This window comes from Lathyrus oleraceus, chromosome 7 (assembly GCF_024323335.1).
Source record: "Lathyrus oleraceus cultivar Zhongwan6 chromosome 7, CAAS_Psat_ZW6_1.0, whole genome shotgun sequence".
Lineage (NCBI taxonomy): Eukaryota > Viridiplantae > Streptophyta > Magnoliopsida > Fabales > Fabaceae > Lathyrus > Lathyrus oleraceus.
Window position 1 is genome coordinate 509,859,932 of NC_066585.1, and position 22,925 is coordinate 509,882,856.

The 22,925-nt window shown below is 34.0% G+C and overlaps 1 protein-coding gene across 1 annotated transcript; it reads left to right on the forward strand.

Moving 5' to 3' along the window:
* The first annotated feature begins 715 nt into the window (after nt 1-715).
* LOC127106550 (peroxidase P7) lies at nt 716-19,479 on the forward strand. Its single transcript, XM_051043833.1, has 4 exons — nt 716-1,003; nt 1,090-1,284; nt 1,475-1,861; nt 19,289-19,479. Exons 1-4 carry the CDS (start codon nt 788-790, stop codon nt 19,451-19,453), a joined length of 963 nt encoding a protein of 320 aa, XP_050899790.1. The 5' UTR covers nt 716-787; the 3' UTR covers nt 19,454-19,479.
* Nucleotides 19,480-22,925: the final 3,446 nt, after the last annotated feature.

Sequence of the window (22,925 nt, forward strand, 5' to 3'; positions counted from 1 at the left end):
AGGGTGAGGCGATACCTTCCTTCGAACGATCTAACAGTCGTTGCCTTTTCGTAGAACTGTCCCAAATTATTACCCTAGGCAAAATTATTTACAAATATAACACTATATAAGTAATGATAAATAAAATACAACATACACATAATGTGAAGATGTGAAGGGAACCATCCAAAACTGACCGCAAGATCTCCAACCAACTTGATCTACATTAATATCAAATATCAAATCACAAAAGAGAATAAAAAAATCGAACACCAATATTTGAATTATTGACAAGGAACTATAGTAATATTTTTTATAAATTAAAAAACTAAGAATGAATAAACTAGGATTCGAAATTGATTTCCCCGAATTTTCACATGAACTATTAAAATAATATTGGACACATTAGGAGATATGTTACTTTAATATGAATTCTTATCTTAATCATTAAGATTGACTTTTTAATTACCAAACCATGCAGACTAAATCAATAAGAGAAAAATTCCACTTGTCAATTACTTACACAAACCAACTTTGTTTAGTTAATTAGTTTATATGAAGTTGATTAACACCTTGATGAAAGTTTTTTTAATAAGTTATTTTCCTTGATGAATATTTCTTACTAGGAAATTGTCAATATATAGCCCTAGTCCACTTTTCAAAAATTATTTTTTATGCACCATCACGTTTCTTATGTCACTATAAATATACATATCAATGTGCATGCATTAGCAACACAAAAACTCTTCATAAACCCAAATATTTTCTCAAAAGTCACTCATCAATAATCATTAATTGCATTGTAAAAATGTCCTCCAAAATATGTTTCTCAATGTTCTTCAACATATTATTATTTGCAACTCTTGCAACCGCAACATTTTCAACACTATCACCAAATTACTACGACTATACTTGTCCCAACGCTTTGAATATCATTCAAAGCGTTGTGAAAGTCGCGGTTCAGAAAGAAAATCGTATGGGTGCTTCTTTACTACGCTTGCACTTTCATGATTGCTTTGTTAATGTAAGAATATCTATCTCTATTTGTATATATGCATGTTTACATATATACACCTCCCATGACAAAATTTTGATTTTTTATTTATTTAGGGTTGCGATGGTTCGATTCTTCTAGACTCTACGCCTTCCATGGATAGTGAAAAAAATGCAAATGCAAATATAAACTCAGCTAGAGGATTTGAAGTAATAGATGAGATCAAACAAGCTGTTGATAAAGCATGTGGAAAACCAGTTGTTTCTTGTGCAGATATATTGACAGTAGCTGCTAGAGACTCCGTCGTCGCGGTTAGTAATAACAATATTAACACTTCTTCGTTTCTTTTTAAATGTCATTTTCTAAACATTTTTTATGTCAAATATAATATGCCTAAAGTTTGAACCTTGTATGAAATTTGAATAGATCAAAGTGAAGTCACACATGCTACACGTTACTATTATTTTTTTCATATACCTAAATTTAGTTATATGGATGCAGTTAGGAGGACCATCATGGAAAGTGAAACTAGGAAGGAGAGACTCAAAGACAGCGAGTCTTGCCGATGCGAATGCGAACATCCCCGGACCATCTTTCAGCCATGCTGAACTCGTCGAAAACTTCAAAAACCATGGCCTAAACGAAAAAGACCTCGTTGCTCTTTCTGGCGCACACACTATTGGATTTTCGCGTTGTCTTTTATTCAGGGATCGGATCTACAACGACAACAACATCAATTCCAACTTCGCGAAAGAGCTTCAAAATATTTGTCCGAGAAACGGAGGAGACTCTAACCTCGCACCTCTGGATAGTGTTACACCCGCGAAATTTGATGTGGTTTATTTCGCAAATTTGATTGAAAAGAAAGGTGTTCTTCATTCTGATCAGGTTTTGTTGAATGGTGGTTTAAGTGGTGCGTTGGTTAGAAAATATAGTTATGATACTAGGGCTTTCTATAAGGATTTTGCGAAATCTATGATTAAGATGGGAAATATTAAGCCACTTGTTGGAAATCAAGGTGAAGTTCGTTACAACTGCAGGAAAGCCAATTAAGTGATTATCATATGGTGAAGCACATTAAATTTATTAATTATGCATAGGTTTAAAAAAAGAGCACTTGAATATCGTTGTGCACAAGTGTGATGTAGTTTATGATATTAAAACATTGTAATATTGTGTATTATTTGGGATTCTCTTCATTTCTATTAAATAAAGTTATTTATTTTCTTCTTGACTTCTATAAAAATAGTTCAAATGGTTAGAAATGAAGAAAACTATTTTGAGATTTTGGGAGGAATTAAAGAGGAGAGAGTATTTTAGGAGAGACTAATTATTTTTTATATTTTCAGCTTCTTCTTTGTGTATCGTTGTCGGAAAATGAAGATTCCTTCTGCTTTACCTCTATGCCAAGATATTATAACATTAACTCAATATTAGTCACCTCAAAATCTTTAATCATATAATTTTTTTGAATTTTTCAACAATATATATATATGCACAGTATTAAAATCTCTTTATTTTTAATACATGGCATGCTCCCGCGCGCACTTCGTAAGCTTATTTGCTTTGAAGTAGTTACTAATTTAACAATACCATGTTATTGGTGCTTACTTTAACCTATATATTTCCTTTTTATTTTTACCTAAATTAGATTATCTGAATGTGTTTTCACCTTGTAGTCTAAAAATTGTTCGAGGTATACTTCTTTCTCTAAAACTCCATTAAAGAAGAAAGACTTCATGTTCATCAGGTGAATTTTACCCTTATGTTGGGAAAACAAGTCTTCATGTGCACTATTAGAAAAAGCACCTAATATAATATGCGATTAATTTGCTAATTAAGTCAACCGTAACAAGAGCTCTTATTTAGGCGTCAGTATATTTTTTCTTTTATTGATAAGATATTTTACTATAATCCAAATTAATAACCGTAGTGATATGTTAAGACTTATCTGTTTGAATCTTAACACCAACAATTTTTTTTTTTGTTTTTTTACAAAATGGACGTGTCACTTATAATCATAATATTTATTTTAAAACTAAAATACCTTTCACCACGGTCTATAATGTTGAATTGTAATTCTTTGTGTCAAAGCAGTATTTTCGACAAAGTTTGTTGTCGTCGAAATGTTGTGTCTCGAAATTATGTGAGTGCCGAAGTGTCGGGGAGTTAGCCTCGACACGGGAAGTTTTTTTTTAATATCCAATTTTTAAAAAAAATTTCCAAAAATACCCTAAATTTCAAAAAAAATTACATTTTTGGCCATTTTTAACCCTAAATTGAACTTAGGCGCCACCCTAGTTGGCGCCTACCCTTAAATTTAGGGCAAGTCGCCACTAGGGGTGGCGCCTACCCTTAAAATTTATTTATTTTTTTAATTTTTTTTAAATTATTTTAAATGTATTAATTTATATTTATTATAAATTATATTAATTTATATTAATACATATATATAAATAATGTTATTTACAAGATATATATATATATATATATATATATATATATATATATATATATATATATATATATTAATAAACACAATACATTTTTATTAAAATAATACACAAGACAAATATTATAAAGATATGATTAAAATGCATTATTAATTTGGGATTTATCACATATTATGCGGTCCCTGGTACGATCCGCACGGGGGAGGTCTAACTACTCGTCTAGACGGCTCACGTGGTGGTGGTGCTTCCCTATTACCACCCCTTGTCGTTTGCCGTTGTGGTTGGGTCGAAGTCCCTTCAACGCTGTAGGAAAGGAGGGTGCCCTCTGCGCCCTCAAAGCTTTGTCTCGGTGGGACAAACTGACTCCTGTTGGGTGCGCCCTCGAAATGTGGCCTTTGGTAGTTGAGGGTTGAATCGGGTTGGCTAAAGAACAATGTTTGTTGTGGTGTGTAGTAGTCTTGTTGGTAATCCTCTTGTATACCCGTGTCGGGGCTAGGTGGAGAACTGGAAGAGCTCGGGACATCGTCGTGATGGAAGTGTTGGGATTGGTGGATGTGGGGGGATTGATATTGTGGTAGGTGTTGGGACTGTTGATGGTGGTGGTAATATGGTGGTGGTTGTTGTTGTTGGTAATATTGTGGTGGTTGTTGTTGTTGGGAATATTGTGGTGGTTGTTGTTGTTGGAAATATGGTTGTTGCATCTGGGGATCGTCCAAATAGAACGGGTCAGACACAATCATTTCTGGATTTGTATTTGCTCTATACCAATCCAGATATTCCCTTGTCGGCTTCATTTCGTTCGGCGCCACCGGAAATTGTAGAACATAATGGGCACGGTCTTTCCACATTTTACGAAACTCCTTTGCAAATTCCTTCCAATTTTGGGCATACCACTGGTGGCTGACTTTTTTAAGATGCCAAGGTTCCAAAGACATTGGGGGGCCTGGGATTTCTTGATGCATTTCGAATTGCAGTTTGACACGGTCACTTTGGTGCATCTCCAAAGTGGTGAACCGCATTATAGCCGTTTTTGCTGTCCAAACAGCTGCATCTTCGGGGTTGGGTTGATGTTCCAATCCCAAATATGGCCTCCAAATAAACTGCAAAGAAAAAAGTAAATATGTTATTTATTGAGAATGCTTGATATTAATAAATCAGTTAGAAGATGAGTGATTTAGTGGTAATACATCTTGTGCTCGGAGACGATCCAAGAGTTGACGATAAAATATTATTTTATTTTTCGGGGTAAGACTGTAATCTAATCCGGTTGTAATGAACCTAAACAAAAAAAGATAAATAATATTATTTACAAATATTTATAGAATAAATATACAAAATGAAATAACATCATAAATTTACCTAGTTGCGTAGGGGAAGGAGTAGACGTTAGGATTTTCTGGGGCTAGCCTCGGCATTCTCCACCACCCCCATGTTTGGAGCAAAAAAGCACATCCAGAAAATGTACAGTGGTCATTTTGTGCATTTTTACACAAAGAGCTATATAGGAAAGTCAATACAATAGAACCCCAACTATACGTGCTTATTCTATCAATGTCCTCGAGCAAACTCAAGTACATAAAGTTTATGCTATTTCCCGTGCCTTTGGGAAATAACAAGTTCCCAAACAATAACATAATGTAAACCCTTGTTTTTATGATTTTTTCTTGTTCAGACGAATCCTCAGTCAAATTTATAGAGTCGTGGTAGAATTGGAGGCTCGATAGTTTAATACCCTGGCCCCTTGCTTTTGCAGATCCCTCACCCTCGACCAGATCCACGCCCAACATTTGAACACATAGTTCGTTGGGTTGTTGAACATTTCCAGTCACAGGCTTACCATCTATTCGAAGACCCAAAAGCATGTACACGTCCTCTAGTGTGACGGTACATTCACCGATTGGTAGGTGAAAAGTGTGTGTCTCTGGTCTCCAACGTTCACACAAAGCAAGAATAAATTTGGCATCAATTATGGCATTTACGACATGCATAACATGACCGAACCCCGCACGCTCTATGTAAGGTACGCACCATGGGTCTGGATAAGGCATAGGGTGTGAACGTTGACGAAATTTCTTGGGATCCTTTAAAAACAAATAATATAAACAATCATTAGATTGGACTTTTAAAAAATAAATTGTAAACATACGAAAGAGGCAATGTTCAAGAAAAACTTACGAATGAGGCAATGTTTTCCCTAGTGCCTCTGTGTTCTTGGCCCATGATAAGAAGAGACATGATTGCAATGTAGAACAAAGCTTGGTGGATAAGAAGTTTCGCCGGAGTTCTCTGAATATGTTCTACAACCCATATATGAGGTCTAATGAGGAGTTAAAGAAGGGTGACCAATTTCAGACCAAGGAAGAGTGTCTGTTAGCAATAAAAAACTGGCACTTGAAAAACTGTGTTGACTACGATGTTAACAAATCAAACCCAAAAAGATACGTTATTTTATGCAAAAATCCGGAGTGTGGGTATAGGTTGATGGCATCGTACAAGAAGAAACATAATGCGTGGGTGATAGGGTCCATTTCTCAAGCTCACACTTGCGTCAACACAAACATGGCACAGGATCATCGCAAACTTAACCGTGATATGATTTATCATTCAATAATACCTCTTGTTGAGGCTGACCCGTCACTCAAGGTCAAAATTATTATCTCCCATTGTGTTGCTGTTTTCAAATATACACCGTCGTACAGAAAGGCTTGGTTAGCGAAAACCAAGACAATTGAACTGGTATCCGGTAATTGGGAGGAATCATACAAACAACTTCCGCGCTACCTGGCTGCACTAAATTTGTATTCACCTGGGACGGTTTCTATAATGGAGACCTTGCCGGCACAATCCCCTGATGGAACTTGTCTAGAAGGTAATGGAATATTCCATAGACTTTTCTGGGCATTCCGTCCCTGCATCATCGGTTTCACATTCTGCAAGCCGCTTATTCAGGTCGATGGAACTTGGTTGTATGGGAAATACAAAGGATCGTTACTGATGGCGGTCGCACAAGATGGAAATTCTAATATTTTCCCAATAGCCTTTGCATTGGTAGAAGGAGAAACGGCTGCTGCTTGGAGTTTCTTCCTTAAGAATCTCCGAACGCACGTGACTCCACAAGCTGACATCTGTGTGATTTCTGACAGGCACGCTTCTATAGACAGTGCATACAATAATCCAGCAAATGGTTGGCATGACCCCTCGTCTACGCATGTCTACTGCATCAGGCATATTGCTCAAAATTTTATGCGGGAGTTCAAAGATAATTTCTTGAAGCAAAATTTGATAAACGCGGGGTATGCATTAAACCAACCTGGATTCCAATACTACCGTCGGGAAATAGTGTTGGCAAATTCTGATGCAGGGAGGTGGATCGATAATATTGACAAAGCAAAGTGGACTAGGTCATACGACGATGGGGTGAGGCGGGGCCACATGACAACAAATCTTGTGGAATCAATGAACGGCATCTTTAAGGGCATACGTAACCTCCCGGTAACCGCTTTGGTGAGTGCGACCTATTTTAGGATGGCTACGTTGTTCGTAACAAGAGGCAAGCGCTGGCATGAAGTGTTACAGACGAGTCAAGTATATAGTGATGCCTGCATGAAGTTTATGAGGCAGGAATCTGCCAAAGCCAGCAGCCATCGGGTTACGAAATTCGACCGCCATGGCCACACTTTTAGTGTCAAAAAAACAATTGACCACAACCAAGGGCTTCCCAGATAAGAGTATAGGATCCTAATACCAGACTGTTGGTGCGACTGTGGTCAATTTCAGGCCTATCGTATGCCTTGTTCCCATGTCATTGCAGCGTGTTCACACAGCCACTTCGATGCATTGTCGCTAGTGTCTCCCATCTACAAAGTTGCAACATTGCTAAATGTATACGACAATCCCTTTCCGGTGGTAGCATTGGAGGCATATTGGCCAGAGTATGACGGGGAAATTGTTTGGCACAACGAATCGATGCGGCGGAATAAAAGTGGTCGTCCAAACAGCAGGCGCATTAGAACTGAAATGGACGTCGCAGAGAAAATGCAGAGGAAGTGTAGCATATGTCGACAACTGGGGCATAATAAGAACAAATGTCCATATTGTGGATCTAGTTCCACAACATAGTTTTCATATTCATAACTCTGTGTACCAACGTTATTTATCAATAAAGTTTACTTTTTATTCCAAATAGAAGATGCCATTGGAACAACAAACACAAACATGTAACATCACAACAACAATTACTAAAACAAAAACAAATACTGGAACAAGAACAAGTACTAAAACAAGAACAAGTACTAGAACAATAACAAATACAAAAACAACATCACAAACAACCATTAAAATCTAGGAAATTACAACAGTTAACACTATGTCGTCTGATCCATGCATCATTTGGATGCAATCAATGTCGCTTTCAACTTCAACCCACGAACATACCGTTTCTCCAGTTTCAAATGAGATACTTCTTCTAAGCCTTTGAATCCTTCTGATGACTTCACCGGGTTCGTAATCTCCCTCTAACCAAGACATCAAGGACCTTTTTAGTTGGTCCAACGAACGGATGTTCCAAAATTTCATCTCCATTGGGGGTTTCACAGGAGAGAAAATAACATTCCCATCCCTTTTTAAGATTACTGGTTCGAGATCCTGGCGCCTTGATGATGTTCGCTGCCATGACGACGGTCTGGGGGGTGCCATGAACTCAACTTGATAGAGAAAGTGATAGGAAATAGTGGTGAAGAAAATGCAAGGAAATAGCACTTTATTTATAGGAAAAGATCTAGGTTGTACACCAATGTACTTAACCCTAATTAGTGTCGCACTTGATTAATTAGTCTTAGGGGGAATTAGGGTTTGAATTAGGTCATAACTATCAAACTCTAATTATAACCGATCAATAAACCCTAATTATAATTGATTAATTAACCCTAACATGATTAACCCTAATTCTCCCAAAAATTTATAAATAATATTAATTACTTATAATTTAAATTAATATATATATATATATATATATATATATATATATATATATATATTGTAAATAACATTGTTTATATATATGTATTAATATAAATTAATATAATTTATAATAAATATCATTTAAAAAAATTTAAAAAAATTTATAAAAAAAAAAATTATTAAAAATAAAAAATAAAAAAATTTAAGGGTAGGCGCCACCCCTAGTGGCGACTTGCCCTAAATTTAAGGGTAGACGCCAATTAGGGTGGCGCCTAAGTTCAATTTTAGGCTAAAAATGGCCAAAAATGTATTTTTTTTGAAATTTAGGGTATTTTTGGATTTTTTTAAAAAAAATTGGATATTAAAAAAAAAACTTCTCGACATGGATTTGATTTTAAACCTAATTTTGTAGTGTTGACAGAATTATGTATTTTGCGTTGTTGTTTTTGGGCTTTGCTTAGGAAACAAGCAAACAAAGTCTATAAATAGGGAGTAACCCCCTATTATTGTAAACACTTGATTTTTGCAGTTACAAAAGAATAAAGAATTACAATTTGTGAGCAGACAAGAACTCTGCAAAAAATTCATCATCTTCCTTCTCTCGATAAAGCCTAACTCTTTTCATCTCAATTCAATCTTCTTTTCTTTTTTTCATCAACATTGTGCAGCGATACAATCTTGCAACCAAAGTTGGTTGATTCACTCGAGTGAAGAGTTTAGAAAAAGAGGGAATTTGATCGGTGCGATTGAATCTTGTTCATCGAGATTGATTCAGAATTACTCAAAGTCTTGGGTTTAATTCCAACATATGGTATAAGTGTCTAGTTGAGCGATTCTTGAAAGCATAACATGATGAATCATCCGAACGAGCATTTTCCGGGGAGTCTCTCAACTTTGAAGAATCAGAATTACGAAAATTGGTGCAAGCAGATAAAGGTTGTCTTTTTCTATCAAGATCTTTGGGATCTTGTGAAAGAGGGAGTGACACTGCTTGCAACAACCGTGACAGATGAAGAAAAAGCTACACACAAAAAATTGAAGAAGAAAGATTATAAAGCTCTCTTTATAATCCATCAATATGTTGATTCTGATAATTTTGAAAAGGTTAGTGATGTTGAATTAGCGAAAGAAGCATGAGAAATTCTTGAAAAATCGTTTGGAGGCGAAGAGAAGGTGAAAGAGGTGAGATTACAAACTCATAAAATAATATATGAATTGCTTCAGGTGGAAGACAATGAAAGCATAATTTATTTTTCACTAAGGTTACGAAATTGGTGAATCAAATCAAGGTATGTGGAGAAGTCTTGACATCAAGATCAGTTGTTTCAAAGATCTTAAGGTCATTGGCTCCAAAGTTCGACCACATGGTAGTAGCCATAGAAGAGTCGAAAGATTTATCAGCATGGAAAAATGTAGAGCTTCAAGGGACGCTTGAATCTCATGAACAAAGAATGGATGAAAGAGCTACAGGAAAGTCGAAGAGTGATGTGGTTTTGCAGCCGCAATCAACAAGAGAAAATAAAGGCAAAGGAAAGTGGCTCGACAGCAAAGGTAAATGAGTCTACAACAATTCAACTGGTCAAAATCGGCAAGAAGGAGTTCGAATCAAAGAAGACCATCATACCAAAATAAACAAATAGGAAGTGATGTAGGTAGAGGAAGAGGTGGTGGTCGAAAACTTGAAAAAAGTCACATTCAGTGTTTCGTTTGTTAGAAGTATGGTCACTACTCAAGTGATTGTCCTGGAAAATAAAAGAATCAAGAAACTGATGCAAAGTTTTCAAAGCAGGGAGAAGAATATATGTTTTTAATGGCCACAACAAGAGATGAAGAAAGATTCCAGGACCAATGGGACTTGGACTTAGGATGCTCATCGCACATGATTGGTTTGTCAACATGAAACCCTCATTGAAGAACATGGTAAAATTTGGAAATGACAATACTCTAGCAGTTGAGAGTATTGGTGATGTTCTGATTATGAAGAAAGATGGCAAGAGGTCAATAATTTCCAATGTATTGTACATACCAGGCATTAAAAGTAATTTGCTCAGCATAAGGAAGTTCGTCGAAAAGAACAACAAAGTGTCGATCAAAGACAAGATGATGCGAGTTCTCGACTCAGATGGAAGGTTAATCTTGAAGGCATCTATGTCTCAGAATAGAACCTTCAGGATTGAATTTAATGTGATGGAGCATAAGTGTCTTGCAATTAAAGATAGCAAGGATGAATGGATATGGCAATATAGACTTGACCATCTCAATTTTAAAGACATCAGAGATATGAAAAAAAGAAATATGGTTTCAGGGTTACCAGAAATCGACTTTCCAAATGAAGTGTGTGAAGAATGTGTGTAGACGAAGCAATACAAGAACAACTTCAGCAAGGATGGAGGAAGCAAGTCTAAGGCAATTCTTGAAGTCATATACTCTGATATGTGTGGACCTATCCAGGTGGACTCGCTTGGAGGTAACAAATACTTTGTTACTTTCGTAGATGATTTTATTCGAAAACTGTGGACTTACCTGATCAAGAAGAAAAGTGAAGTGATCGAGGTATTTGCCAAGTTTAAATATATGGTCGAAAGACAAAGTGGTCGAAAGCCCAAGATTCATAGGACTAATGGTGGTGAAGCGTATGTGTCTAAAGAATTCGACAAGTTATGTGAGAAAGAAGGGATTATGCATGAGGTGGTGTCACCCTACACTCCACAGCATAATGGAACGACCGAGAGAAAGAATAGAACCATCATGAACATGGTTAGAAGTATGTTAAAATATAAGCATCTACCCAAAGAATTATGGGGAGAAGTTGTGTCAATTACAACATACATACTGAACATATGTCCGACGAAAAGGCTAGAAGGAGTCACGCCAGAAGAATGTTGGTCTGGTGTCAAGCCTTGCTTGAGTCATCTGAAGGTATTTTGATCTATAGCACATAGACATGTGCCAGATCGGTTGAGAAGAAAAGTTGATGACAAGTTGAGTCAGATGATCCTAATAGGATATCACTCGACTGAAGGTTACTGAAATTCTAGTTATCAGACTTTGGATGTCACACGGGTTGTTATGACATCCAATTCTGCACAGACAGGAATTATGCAGAACTTAAACGTAAGTGCAGTAAATAACACAAGTAATTGTTTACCCAGTTCAGTCCAACATGACCTACATTTGGGGGCTACCAAGCCAGGGAGGAAATCCACTATTAGTAGTATCAATTCAAAGCTAAACTCACCCGTTTACAACTTATCACTTAATCCCTACCCAATGCAATTTCAATCTTACACTAAGATCAGAGTTCCTACTCACTCCCCCTCAATCACCTCAGTGATTACTATCTTTAAACAATATTAAAGACAAGTTGAAGTCACACTTCAAACAACTCTTGATTGTGCTTCACAGCTTTAATCAAGATACACAGCACTCACGCTTAAAAGCTTTGAGCGACACAACACTTACAACTCAATGAACACTCTATGCCACAGCAATCATCTACTTGATAATGGCTTGGCTTACAAGTTACGTCTAATACAAGACTCACAAAAATACAACAGTGAAGTATGATGGACACATAAAATCTTCACGCCTCAAAATCCCCGAAACTGAATGAAGGAACGCCTTCCTTTTTATATTGCAGTACCTGGGCTTTTGCACCTGTATTCTCCTGAATTTAAGGTCACACGAGTTCCCATAAATTCAACATTTAGGTTACTAACAAATAGGCTATTTGTTAGGTTCATTAAATGTAGCTTGGTTGTTGGTTTCCTGGTTTTTCTCTAAGCTGTTGACTTCCTGAAGAATAGCCCAAGAAAAGCTGAAACAGAAAACTGAACAACCTACAATATAGCATATGCTGTCAGGAATGAATGTCACGACATTCAGCTCGACATCAAGGTCCATATGCTGAGTCTGTTTTTCCAGAAAACAGACTGTACAATTTTGCTGACCTGTACATGATCAAAATGACCATACTATAGTAACAACTTACATTAGTAAATGTTAAAGTGTCCAACTTAACATTTACACATTTGGCCTTAAGTTAGTTCTGTTATTCTCTTGAAGAACAAACTAAGTTACATGCTGAAGTATAGCAGAACATCACTCTGTCTAATGTTCAGTAGCTGCTGTCAGTGATGAATGTCATAACATCCAATTTGACATTCAGTCAGTAGGCCTTATGCCAGGTCTGGTCTTTCCTTGATAACCAGACTGGAAATAAATACTAAGTTCTAACAGAACACCAGCTGTTCTACTTCTTAGTATCTGTTGACAGGTATGAATGTCACAGCATCCAGTTTGACATTCAATAACTCCTGTGTTAGCTAATCCTGCAGTAACTACTCAAGTGTGTCATGACATCAGTCAAGACATCAGAGTACAGTTAGATATTCTAACCTACAATGTAGTCACACATACATACTATGTCATGACATCAGTCAAGACATTTGTAACCAGCTACTGTTTTACCATATAATGCAGCCAATTAAACACCTACAGTTACAAGTTGTTCAACCCAGTGAGAAAGCAAGTAGTGATCAGCAGGGATGTGATCATAAATGAGCTTAAGGAATGGGATTGGACTAAAAATGTCAAGAAGGATTCAATGATAATCTTAGGTGAAGAACCAATAATTAAAGTCGAAACAAAAGTTTGATAAGAAGAAGTCAGAGGTCAAGCAATCACAAGCAGACCTCAAAGAATAAGACACATGCCTGCAAGATTGCAAGAATGTGTGATTACATCAGATGATGTGGTTGATGATGAAGGTGAGCTGGTACACTATGCTTTCTATGCAAATGTCAAACTAGTCAATGCAATTGAGACATTGAAGGATTCAAAGTGGGTGAAATAAATGAATGAGGAACTGAAGACCATCGAAGTCAACAACACTTGGTCACCTGTCGAATTTCCCCAACACAAGAAGGAAATTAATTTCAAGTGGGTATACAAGGTGAATTTGAATCCCAAAGGAGAAGTAACTCGACAAGGAGAGACTTGTGGTGAAAGGATTTCTTCAGAAAGAAGGAATCGACTTCGACGAATTTTTTGCACATGTCACTAGGATCGAAACAATCAGGTTGGTTGTTGGTCTAGCAAAGATGAACAATTTGCACATATGTAAGATGGATGTGAAATGCGCATTCCTAAATGGTCCATTAGATGAAGAAGTGTATGTTGCACAACCAGTTGGGTTTGTGAAACAAGGCAAAGAAAACAAGGTATACATGTTGCATAAAGCCATGTATGGACTTAAGCAAGCTCCAAGAGCTTGGAACAAGAAGATAGTTAGCTTTGAAGAGAGAAGGAATTTGTGAAGTGCACAACTGAGCGTGGAGTATATGTAAGAAGAAGAAATAATAAATTGCTTATACTATGTCTCTATGATGATGACATGTTGATAACAGGAACTTGTAAGAATGAGATCGACGATTTCAAACATGACCTAAGTGAGGAGTTTGAAATTTCAAACTTGGGAAATCTCTCATATTTCCTTGGCATTGAATTCTGCAAGAGTGGTATAGGTTTAATGATGAACCAAAGAAGATATGAAGGCGAAATAATCAAGAGATTTAAGATGCAAGATTGCAACCCAACTTCGACTCTAGCTAAGCCCAGAATGCAACTGTCGAAAGACACATATGAAGATGATATCGATCCAACGCAATATATAAGACTCATTGGATCATTTTGATACGTTTGTCACACAAGGATTTATCTAGCATACAGTGTGGTTATGGTAAGCAGATTCATGCAGAAGTCAAAGGTATCACACCTAGCACCGACGAAGAGGATACTAAGATATTTGAAAGGAACTCTCAACTATGGAATTTTGTTTCCTACATATGATGAAGGATAATAATGCAAGTTAGTGGGCTACACCGACTCAAGTTGGTGTAGTGATGCTAAGGATAGAAAATCAACATTTGGCTATGTGTTTATGTTAGGTGGTACACCAATTTCTAGGAGTTCAAGAAAGGAACTAATAGTGGAAATATCATCATGTGAAGTAGAATATATAAATGCTTCTCTTTGTGCATGTCAAGCAATATGGATGGTGAATCTAGTCAAAGAGATTACAGGGAAGAATTATAGAGCAATTACCATGAAGATTGATAACATCTCTTCTATCAATCATGCGAAGAATTCGATAGCACATGGACGAAGCAAGCACATATAAATAAAGTTACATTATCTTTAAGAGCAAGTGGCAGAAGCGAAGCTAAACTTGGAACACTACAGAATTGAGAATCAAATTGCAGATATCATGACGAAAGGAGTACAAGTCGAAGTGTTCAATAAGTCAAGGTCTATAATGAATATAGATAGCTTAGATAAAATGAACTAGGTGGTGTGTTGAATTGTAATTATTTGTATCAAAGCAGTATTTTTGATAGAATTTGTGTCAAAATTATGTGAGTGTCGAAGTGTTGAGGAGTTAGCCTCAACATGGATTTGGTTTTAAACCTAATTTTGTAGTGTTAGAAGAATTAGGTATTTTGGGCTTTGCTTAGGGAGCAAGCAAGCAAAATCTATAAATATGGAGTAATCTCTATTATTGTAAACACTTGAATTTTGCAGTTGCAAAAGAATAAAGAATCACAATTTATGAGCAGAAAGGAACTCTGCAGAAAATTCATCTTCTTCCTTCTCTCAATAAACCCTAACTCTTTTCTTCTCAATTCAATCTTCTTTTATTGTTTTTCATCACCATTGTGCAGCGATACAATCTTGCAACCAAGGTTGGTTGATTGACTCAAGCGAAGAGTGAAGAACAAGAAGGAATTCAACCGGTGTGATTGAATCTTGTTCATCAAGATTGATTCTAAATTACTCAAAGTTTTGGGTTTAATTACAATATATAATAGCAACCACCGTGAAATGTACATGCATGTTATTACGGTCATTTATTTCAACCTGGATGAAAATTATAACATATATTTAAGTAAAAGTTCACTCATTCAGGACAGAACACAACCGTCTCTCTCAAAATGAAACCCTAACACTCTCTAACGCCTCATTCTAACTCTGTGACCTATTACATACCACTTCTTCACAAAAGTCTAACATATCTTCTCCATCTTTTTGGGATCAATAAAAGGTGTTACACGAAACTCATTTCTTTCACTTCCTCGTCAAATTTCAGGTACTTGAGATGTTTCCACATTTTATGTTGTTCTTTTTTTTATTTTTGTTAATATATGTTGTATGTTGTTGTTGATAAAAGTTGTATGTTATTGGTAATGAATGTTGTATGTTGTTTAAAGTATGTTTTTGATGATTTTGTTTTTCTTAATAAAAGTTGTATATTTGTTGTTGATAAAAGTTGTATGTTATTGGTAATGTATGTTGTATGTTGTTTAAGGTATGTTGTTGATGAATTTGTTTTTGTTAATAAAAGTTGTATGTTGTATTTTGTATGTTGTTGTTGATAAAATTTGTATGTTGTTGATAATATATGTTGAATGTTGTATGTTGTTTAAGGTATGATATTGATGATATTTTTTGTTGATATATGTTGTATGTTGATGTTAATTTATGTATTTGTTGATAAAAGTTCTACGTTGTTAGTAATAAAACCTGTATGTTGTATGTTGTTTAAGGTATGTTATTGATGATTTTGTTTTTGTTAATAAAAGTTATATGTTTGATGTTATATGTTGTTTAAGGTTTGTTGTTGGTGTGTGTTGTTGGTAAGATTTGTTTAATGATATACCTTCTAATTTGCAGCTTCATTATGTCATAGAATATGAGTTTATTATATCGTATGTAGTTTGAGTGTTTTTCGAACTCCTTGCTGAATATTTAACCTTTAAAAGTGAATTAGAAAATTATAATATGAGATAGTAAGTTATATTAGAAAACAAATTACACTACTCAATGTTATACGATATTTCTTCAGCCCATTATCCGCATTTCGCTCTTTCACCGTTAGAATTTGTTTCAATACTTCTAGTTCTTCAACTACCCCTTCCTTTACCTATAATATTTACAAAGTAAATAATATTTTTCAAAATGAAATATAGATGAAGGAAGGGTTAGTTGAAGAACTAGAAGCATTGAAACAAGTTCTAATTGTTAAAGAGAGAAATGTGGAAAATGGGTTGCTGCAAGCTTGTACAACATTGATTAGTGTAACTTGTTCTTCTAATATAACTTCATATCTCATATTATAATTTTCTAAATCAGATTGAAATTTTATATGTTTAGTGAGCAGTTGGTAAAATAAGTATTCCACGTAGATTATAATAAACTCAAGTAAACATATCACCATAGTTGTAATCAAGGATCGTTGTGATATGTTGTACGCTAAGTCTTTCACCATGGTTGGTTTCTAAAACTATGGTGAAATGTGTAAAATAGAAAATAGAAAAATGCAGACACTTGGAATCGAACACCTGACCTCAATAGTTTACTATAGTTGTTTTAAACAAACATAGTTGTATATTATGCACTACTATCTTTTTTACCATGCTAGTAGTATGTGGTTGTAAAGAGGGCACATACAAACACAAATTATCTTAATACGGACCATCGAATATAGTAGAATCTTTTTCCTAACTGTTGTTATATGTGCTATTTGTAGTAGTGGTGTCATTCTTCTCAATGGATTTAATTTCTTCATGCATTTCATATTTCTATCTCTTTTCTTGCACAATTTTTACAAAGCTTACAGATTCTTAATTTACACAGAGACAAAACAAAGAGATATTTTCCATTTCCTTAGCTTCTTCCTATAGAACTTGAAGCCTTGAAGGTGAAAATTCCTTTGTGTTTTCATAGAGATCTTAAAAACTCACGTGCACGTGTCACACTCATGTCACTCATAATGTATTCTAAAGGGGATGGTGTTGGTAAGTTAGGCTCTTGTTGGATTTTTCTAGATCTTTCTTCTTCAAATTCTACCAAGAAATATTATTTCTTTTTTATGAATACCAAAGTCATATTCGTCTTCTTCATTAAAGATCATATTTCGATTGATTATATTCTTGTTGGTGTTTGGATTGTCCAACTATAATCCCTTTGAATTTTGATCATGATCCACAAAGATGATATTCTCACTTTTGATGTAAAGTTTTATTCTTTTCTCATTTGAAATTTAAGTATGGCACTACTAAAAATAATAGATTTCCTAATGAAGCTTTACCTCGACTAGAAAATTCACCAGAGGTAAAGTCCTATTACTTAGATGCTATTACTTTATTTTAATTCTTAATTAAAAATTAATAGGTTGTTACCTCGATTGAACTTAATAACCGAGGGAAAAAATAGATCAGGGATACGCTTCGAATCTCATCAATTGCATGTTATGTTATTAATTATTTAAAATGACGTCATTCTTTTTATTTTATTTTTTAATTAAAAGTTATGTAATATATTCCTTCTGATATACAGACAACAGAGGGAAAAACTATCTCACAGACACGCTTTGAATTTCATCAGCTATAGTTTAATTTTTTATTGATAATATTATTTAAATACATGTCTAAAAGATTAAAAGATATATAACGTAGGTTGAAAACTTTCTTTTTTTGAAAAACGTATCTAAATGTGTATGATACATGTTGTATGAATATCATACGAGTGTCTAACACTGCTTAAAAGAGTATCTAAATAGAGAAAAAAATATTTTCTGAAAGACACTTCTCTGACTTTAAGATCATTTCTCTAACTTTTCCAACACGTGTCATATAAGTCTCGGACATCGGCATGTATCAGACACTGCGACGTGCCTACACTTAATATGTATGTCCTTCATAGTAAATAATAAATTTGATTTTTTATAAACAAAGATTAGTATTAAATTTATAGTTATATGGATGCACTTAGGAGTGTTGTAAATTAAAAATTAATAATGTTGAGTGTCTTCCAAAATGACAAGAAAATATTCAAGTGAAGAATAAGTTTTAAATTTAGAAATAGGCAGCACTTGTGAAGTGTTGTAGTAGGTGTGAATTCAGAAATAGGAAACATTTGTGAAGTGTTGTAGTAGGTTTGAATTCAGAAATAGACAACACTTCGTAAAGTGTTGCAGAATGCGAAAAAGTGCAATCTTTGAAAATTGTTGATGTATGCGAAACAATGCAACATTTGATAAAAGTGTTGTTGTAGGAGAAACAATACAGCATTTGAAAAGTGTTGTTGTAGGCGAAACAATGCAATATTTAGCAAAAGTATTGTTGAAAGTGTGTGTTTCATCAAGGGTCCCAATCTTATGAAACAACATTAGTTTAGTCTATAAATTTAACATTCCGGATTCAGAAAAACAGATTAAAAACACATATCCTCTTCACACAAAATTTTGAATTTCATCTTTCCTACATTCGAGTTTTCATTCGTCTTGTGCAAACTTGAGTATAAATTGAATTATACCGGGTATTCTTGTGTAGAAACTCTAAGACAATTCGAGAGTGCTTGAAATACTATAAAAAAGGTGATTCGTTCACGATTTTAGTATGGGTCCATTCGATTTATAATTCAATTTTCTAACAAGAACGACCATGATGGAACATGAAACTAGGAAGAAGTGACTCAAAGACTGTAAGTCGTGCCGATACAAATGTGAACATCCCCAGACCATCTTTCAGCCATGCTCAACTCATCAAAAACTTCGACAACCATGGCCTAAACGAAAAAGACCTCATTGCTCTTTCTGGCGCACACACTATTGGATTTTTGCGTTGTCTTTTATTTAGGGATTGGATCTACGATGACAACAACGTCAATTATCTACGATGACAACAACGTCAATTCTAACTTCGCAAGAGAGCTTCAAAATATTTGTTCGAGAATCGGAGGAGACTCTAACCCCGCACCTTTAGACAATGTTACACCGGTGAAATTTGATGTGGTTTATTTCGCAGATTTGATTGAAAAGAAAGGTGTTCTTTATTCTGATCAGGTATTGTTGAATGGTGGTTTAAGTGGTGCGTTGGTTAGAAAATATAGTTATGATACTAGGGCTTTCTATAAGGATTTTGCGAAATCTATGATTAAGATGGGAAATATTAAGCCACTTGTTGGAAATCAAGGTGAAGTTCGTTACAACTGCAGGAAAGCCAATTAAGTCATTATCATATGGTGAAGCACATTGAATATCTTTGTGCACAAGTGTGATGTAGTTTATGATATTAAAACAATGTAATATTGTGTATTATTTGGGATTCTCTTCATTTGTGTTCAATGTTGTTATGATTCATATTTCATGGATTGATTTTTATTAATTTAATAAAGTTGTTTATTCTCTTCTTGACATCCATAAAAATGTTAAGAAGTTAGAGAGATTATTAGTATTGTTGTCTCCAAGCGAGCAACTAGAGAAAAAACCTAGTTGTGATCAAATTCCAATCTTTTGAATTTAGCCATTTGACACTGATGGCTTTTGACCTTTGGATAGGGAGAAAAGTTTCCATGTGTCATTCTTTTCAATAAATTCAATTTCATCATACATTTCATCTTTCTATCTTTTTTCTTACACAATTTTTACAAAGCTTATAGATTCATTATCTATAAAGAGACAAAACAAAGAGATATTTCCCATTAACCTAGCTTATTCCTAAAGAACTTCAAGCTTTGATGGTGAAAATTCTTCTATGTTTTCATAAAGATCTTAAAACTCTCGTATACTAGTCACACTCTTGTCACTCATAATTTATTCTAAAGCGGATGGTGTTAGTGAGTTAGGCTCTTGTTGAATTTTTCTAGATGTTTCTTCTTCAAATTTTGGCAAAAAAATATTATTTCTTTTTCTGAATACCAAAGTCATATTCTTCTTCTTCATCAAATACCACATTTTAGTTTATTATATTCTTGTTGGTGTTTGGCTTGTACAACTATTATTCCTTTGAACTTTTAACGTGATCCATAAAAATGATATTCTCACTTTTGACGTCAAGTTTTATTGTTTTCTCATTTGAAATTTGAGTTGGCACACTAAAATAATAAATTTTTTAACAAAACTTTAACTTTGATGAGAATATTCACCGAGGTAAAGTCTCATTAATTGACGTTATTATTTTATTTTAATTCTTAAATAAAAATTAATAAGTTGTTATCTCGGTTGAATTTAATAACCGAGACGAAAACTATATCATATACACGTTTTGAATTCTAACAATTGTAAATTATGTTATTGTTTATTTTCAAATGACATTATTATTTTTATATTATTTTTAAATTAAAAATTAAGTAATCTATTCCTTTGGATATACAAACAACCGAGGGAAAAATTATATTAGGGACACGCTTCGAATTCCAGCAACTACAGTTTATTTTAAAATGAGTCATTCTTTTTAATTTATTTTTTAATTGAAAATTAAGTCATCTAATCCTTCGGATATACAATTTAGGCGAAAACATTCATTCATTCATCATTTTTTACTATGAAATCATTCCGTCATTCAGTTTTTCACTAAGCCTAACCCATTTATTGTTGCTCCAAACTCATAAACATAATTCCTTCGGATGGAATGCAAGACTGAAAAATTGTTGAACGTTTATCAACAATGGATAAAACATTTGTATGCTCTTACAATCTATCTCGCAGAATGACGTTGTTGTTGTTGATTAAACATTGTGCAATCCATTGTTATATTTGAGAATAAATTTTCAATGTTGTCATCCAAGACAAAAATCTAATGATTTATTTGCTTTCCTTTGCTTACAACATTGATAAACCCGTTCTAATTATCCTAAGAAGATATTGCAACCCAAAAAGAAAAGGATGAATAGAAAGAAGCTGTAAGTGATATATATTTCTTACGGTCCTCCATTTTCTTTTCTGGGTATGTAAGGAGTCTTTTCCCTCGGTTGGATTGAAAATCGAGGGGAAAGGTCCACCAACAACTTTGTGTTTATTCATTAAAAAAGTGGGGCATTCTGTTTTATCTTAAATGAATCTTTGTCATCCATTTATAAAATAACAATGATCAAGACATTTCCAAGACACAAATCACATGAAATATCAGTGATTTGCGTGAAACCGTCACTAGCCAATTATAACATGATGGACAAGGATATATCTATGATGCAAAGCACGAAAAGGTAATAGTTATAATGGAAGTATTAGATTGAAAATAATGAAATGCAAACTTAGAGAAGTGTGGAAACAATTTTGTGATGAATTGCAAGAGAAAAACTATTCGAAGTTAAAGGTCGGTTCCTTACATAATCTCTTATATTGTGAATGCTAATATTATTTTCTTTATCTAGAATTTATTATTTTTTAACAAATACAAGAAAAATCATTGAATTTGAAAAGCAATGGGTATGCAATAAAATTTAGAATTTTAGCTTCAACAACTTCAAACTCATTAGGGAGAGGAAGAAGATTTAGAATTTTTTTAACTAATTTACACTTTATAGATTGAAAAGAAAATAATTTAAAATAAAGAAACTTTTATTTTAAATAAAGAAGGGATATATATATATATATATATATATATATATATATATATATATATATATATATATATATATATATATATAATATATATATATATATATATATATATATATATATATATATATATATATATATATATATATATATATATATATATATATATATATATATAATATATATATATATATATATATATATATATATATATATATATATATATATATATATATATATATATATATATATATATATATATATCACCGTAGGTGTTATAAACACCGAGAGAAAATATAGCGGATTTTCAAGAAAATACTAAAATATGGTTGATGGAGATCGAATTAATGACCGGTTATAATTTTCTCTCAGATGAAAAATTAACCGAGGGAAATAATAGCACACTTTCCATGACACCCTTCATAACCTCGACCTCCAAACCGAGGTCAAAGTCCTATTTCAACCGAGATGTGGGATACACTCCCAAAGACCCTTGAGTGTGAGATACCTATTTTTTCCATTACATACTTTTTGTGGTGTCTTTTCCAACACACTTCTTATTGGAGATCAAATTGATACATAGAATTCACACACCAATTCTTTTTCCTAAAATTCTTTTGGTTATTTCTTACTCTTGAGTATGCTTTATACATGTCAAGAGCTGTTTTATTTTGGAAAAATACCCTTTTGGTCCCTTAGCTATACTCTTGGGTTCAGATTGGTCTCTTAATTACTTTTCTTGTCAGATTGGTCTCTTAACTCTTAAAATGTGTCTTGTTGGTCCTTTTTGACTGATAAGCGATGAAAAAATTCAAAAATCCGTCGCTAATTAGACAAAAAAAGACCAACATGACACGTTTTAAGAGTTAAGGGACCAATCTGACACATAAAATAATTAAAGGACCAATCTGAACCCACGATTATCGTTAAGGAAACAAAAATAATATTTTGCCTTTTATTTTTTCTTTCAGAAAACATGTTTTATTGGGGATACTCAGAACTATTATTAGACACCAAATTCCATTTTTCTCTAATACCTCTTTGAATTCAACTTCTCGACTCGTTCACTTAACTTTTGTCTCTCAATCTCTTTGTTTCACTAAAATATCTTTGAATTTTTTGAAGGTAGTAAATACTTATG

Excerpts from the sequence above, each read along its gene's own strand:
- LOC127106550 (XM_051043833.1), top strand. The coding sequence starts at position 788 with ATGTCCTCCAAAATATGTTTCTCAATGTTCTTCAACATATTATTATTT. Across the intron at positions 1,285-1,474 it reads CTAGAGACTCCGTCGTCGCG|TTAGGAGGACCATCATGGAA; the intron begins GTTAGTAATAAC and ends ATATGGATGCAG. Across the intron at positions 1,862-19,288 it reads GTGTTCTTCATTCTGATCAG|GTATTGTTGAATGGTGGTTT; the intron begins GTTTTGTTGAAT and ends TATTCTGATCAG.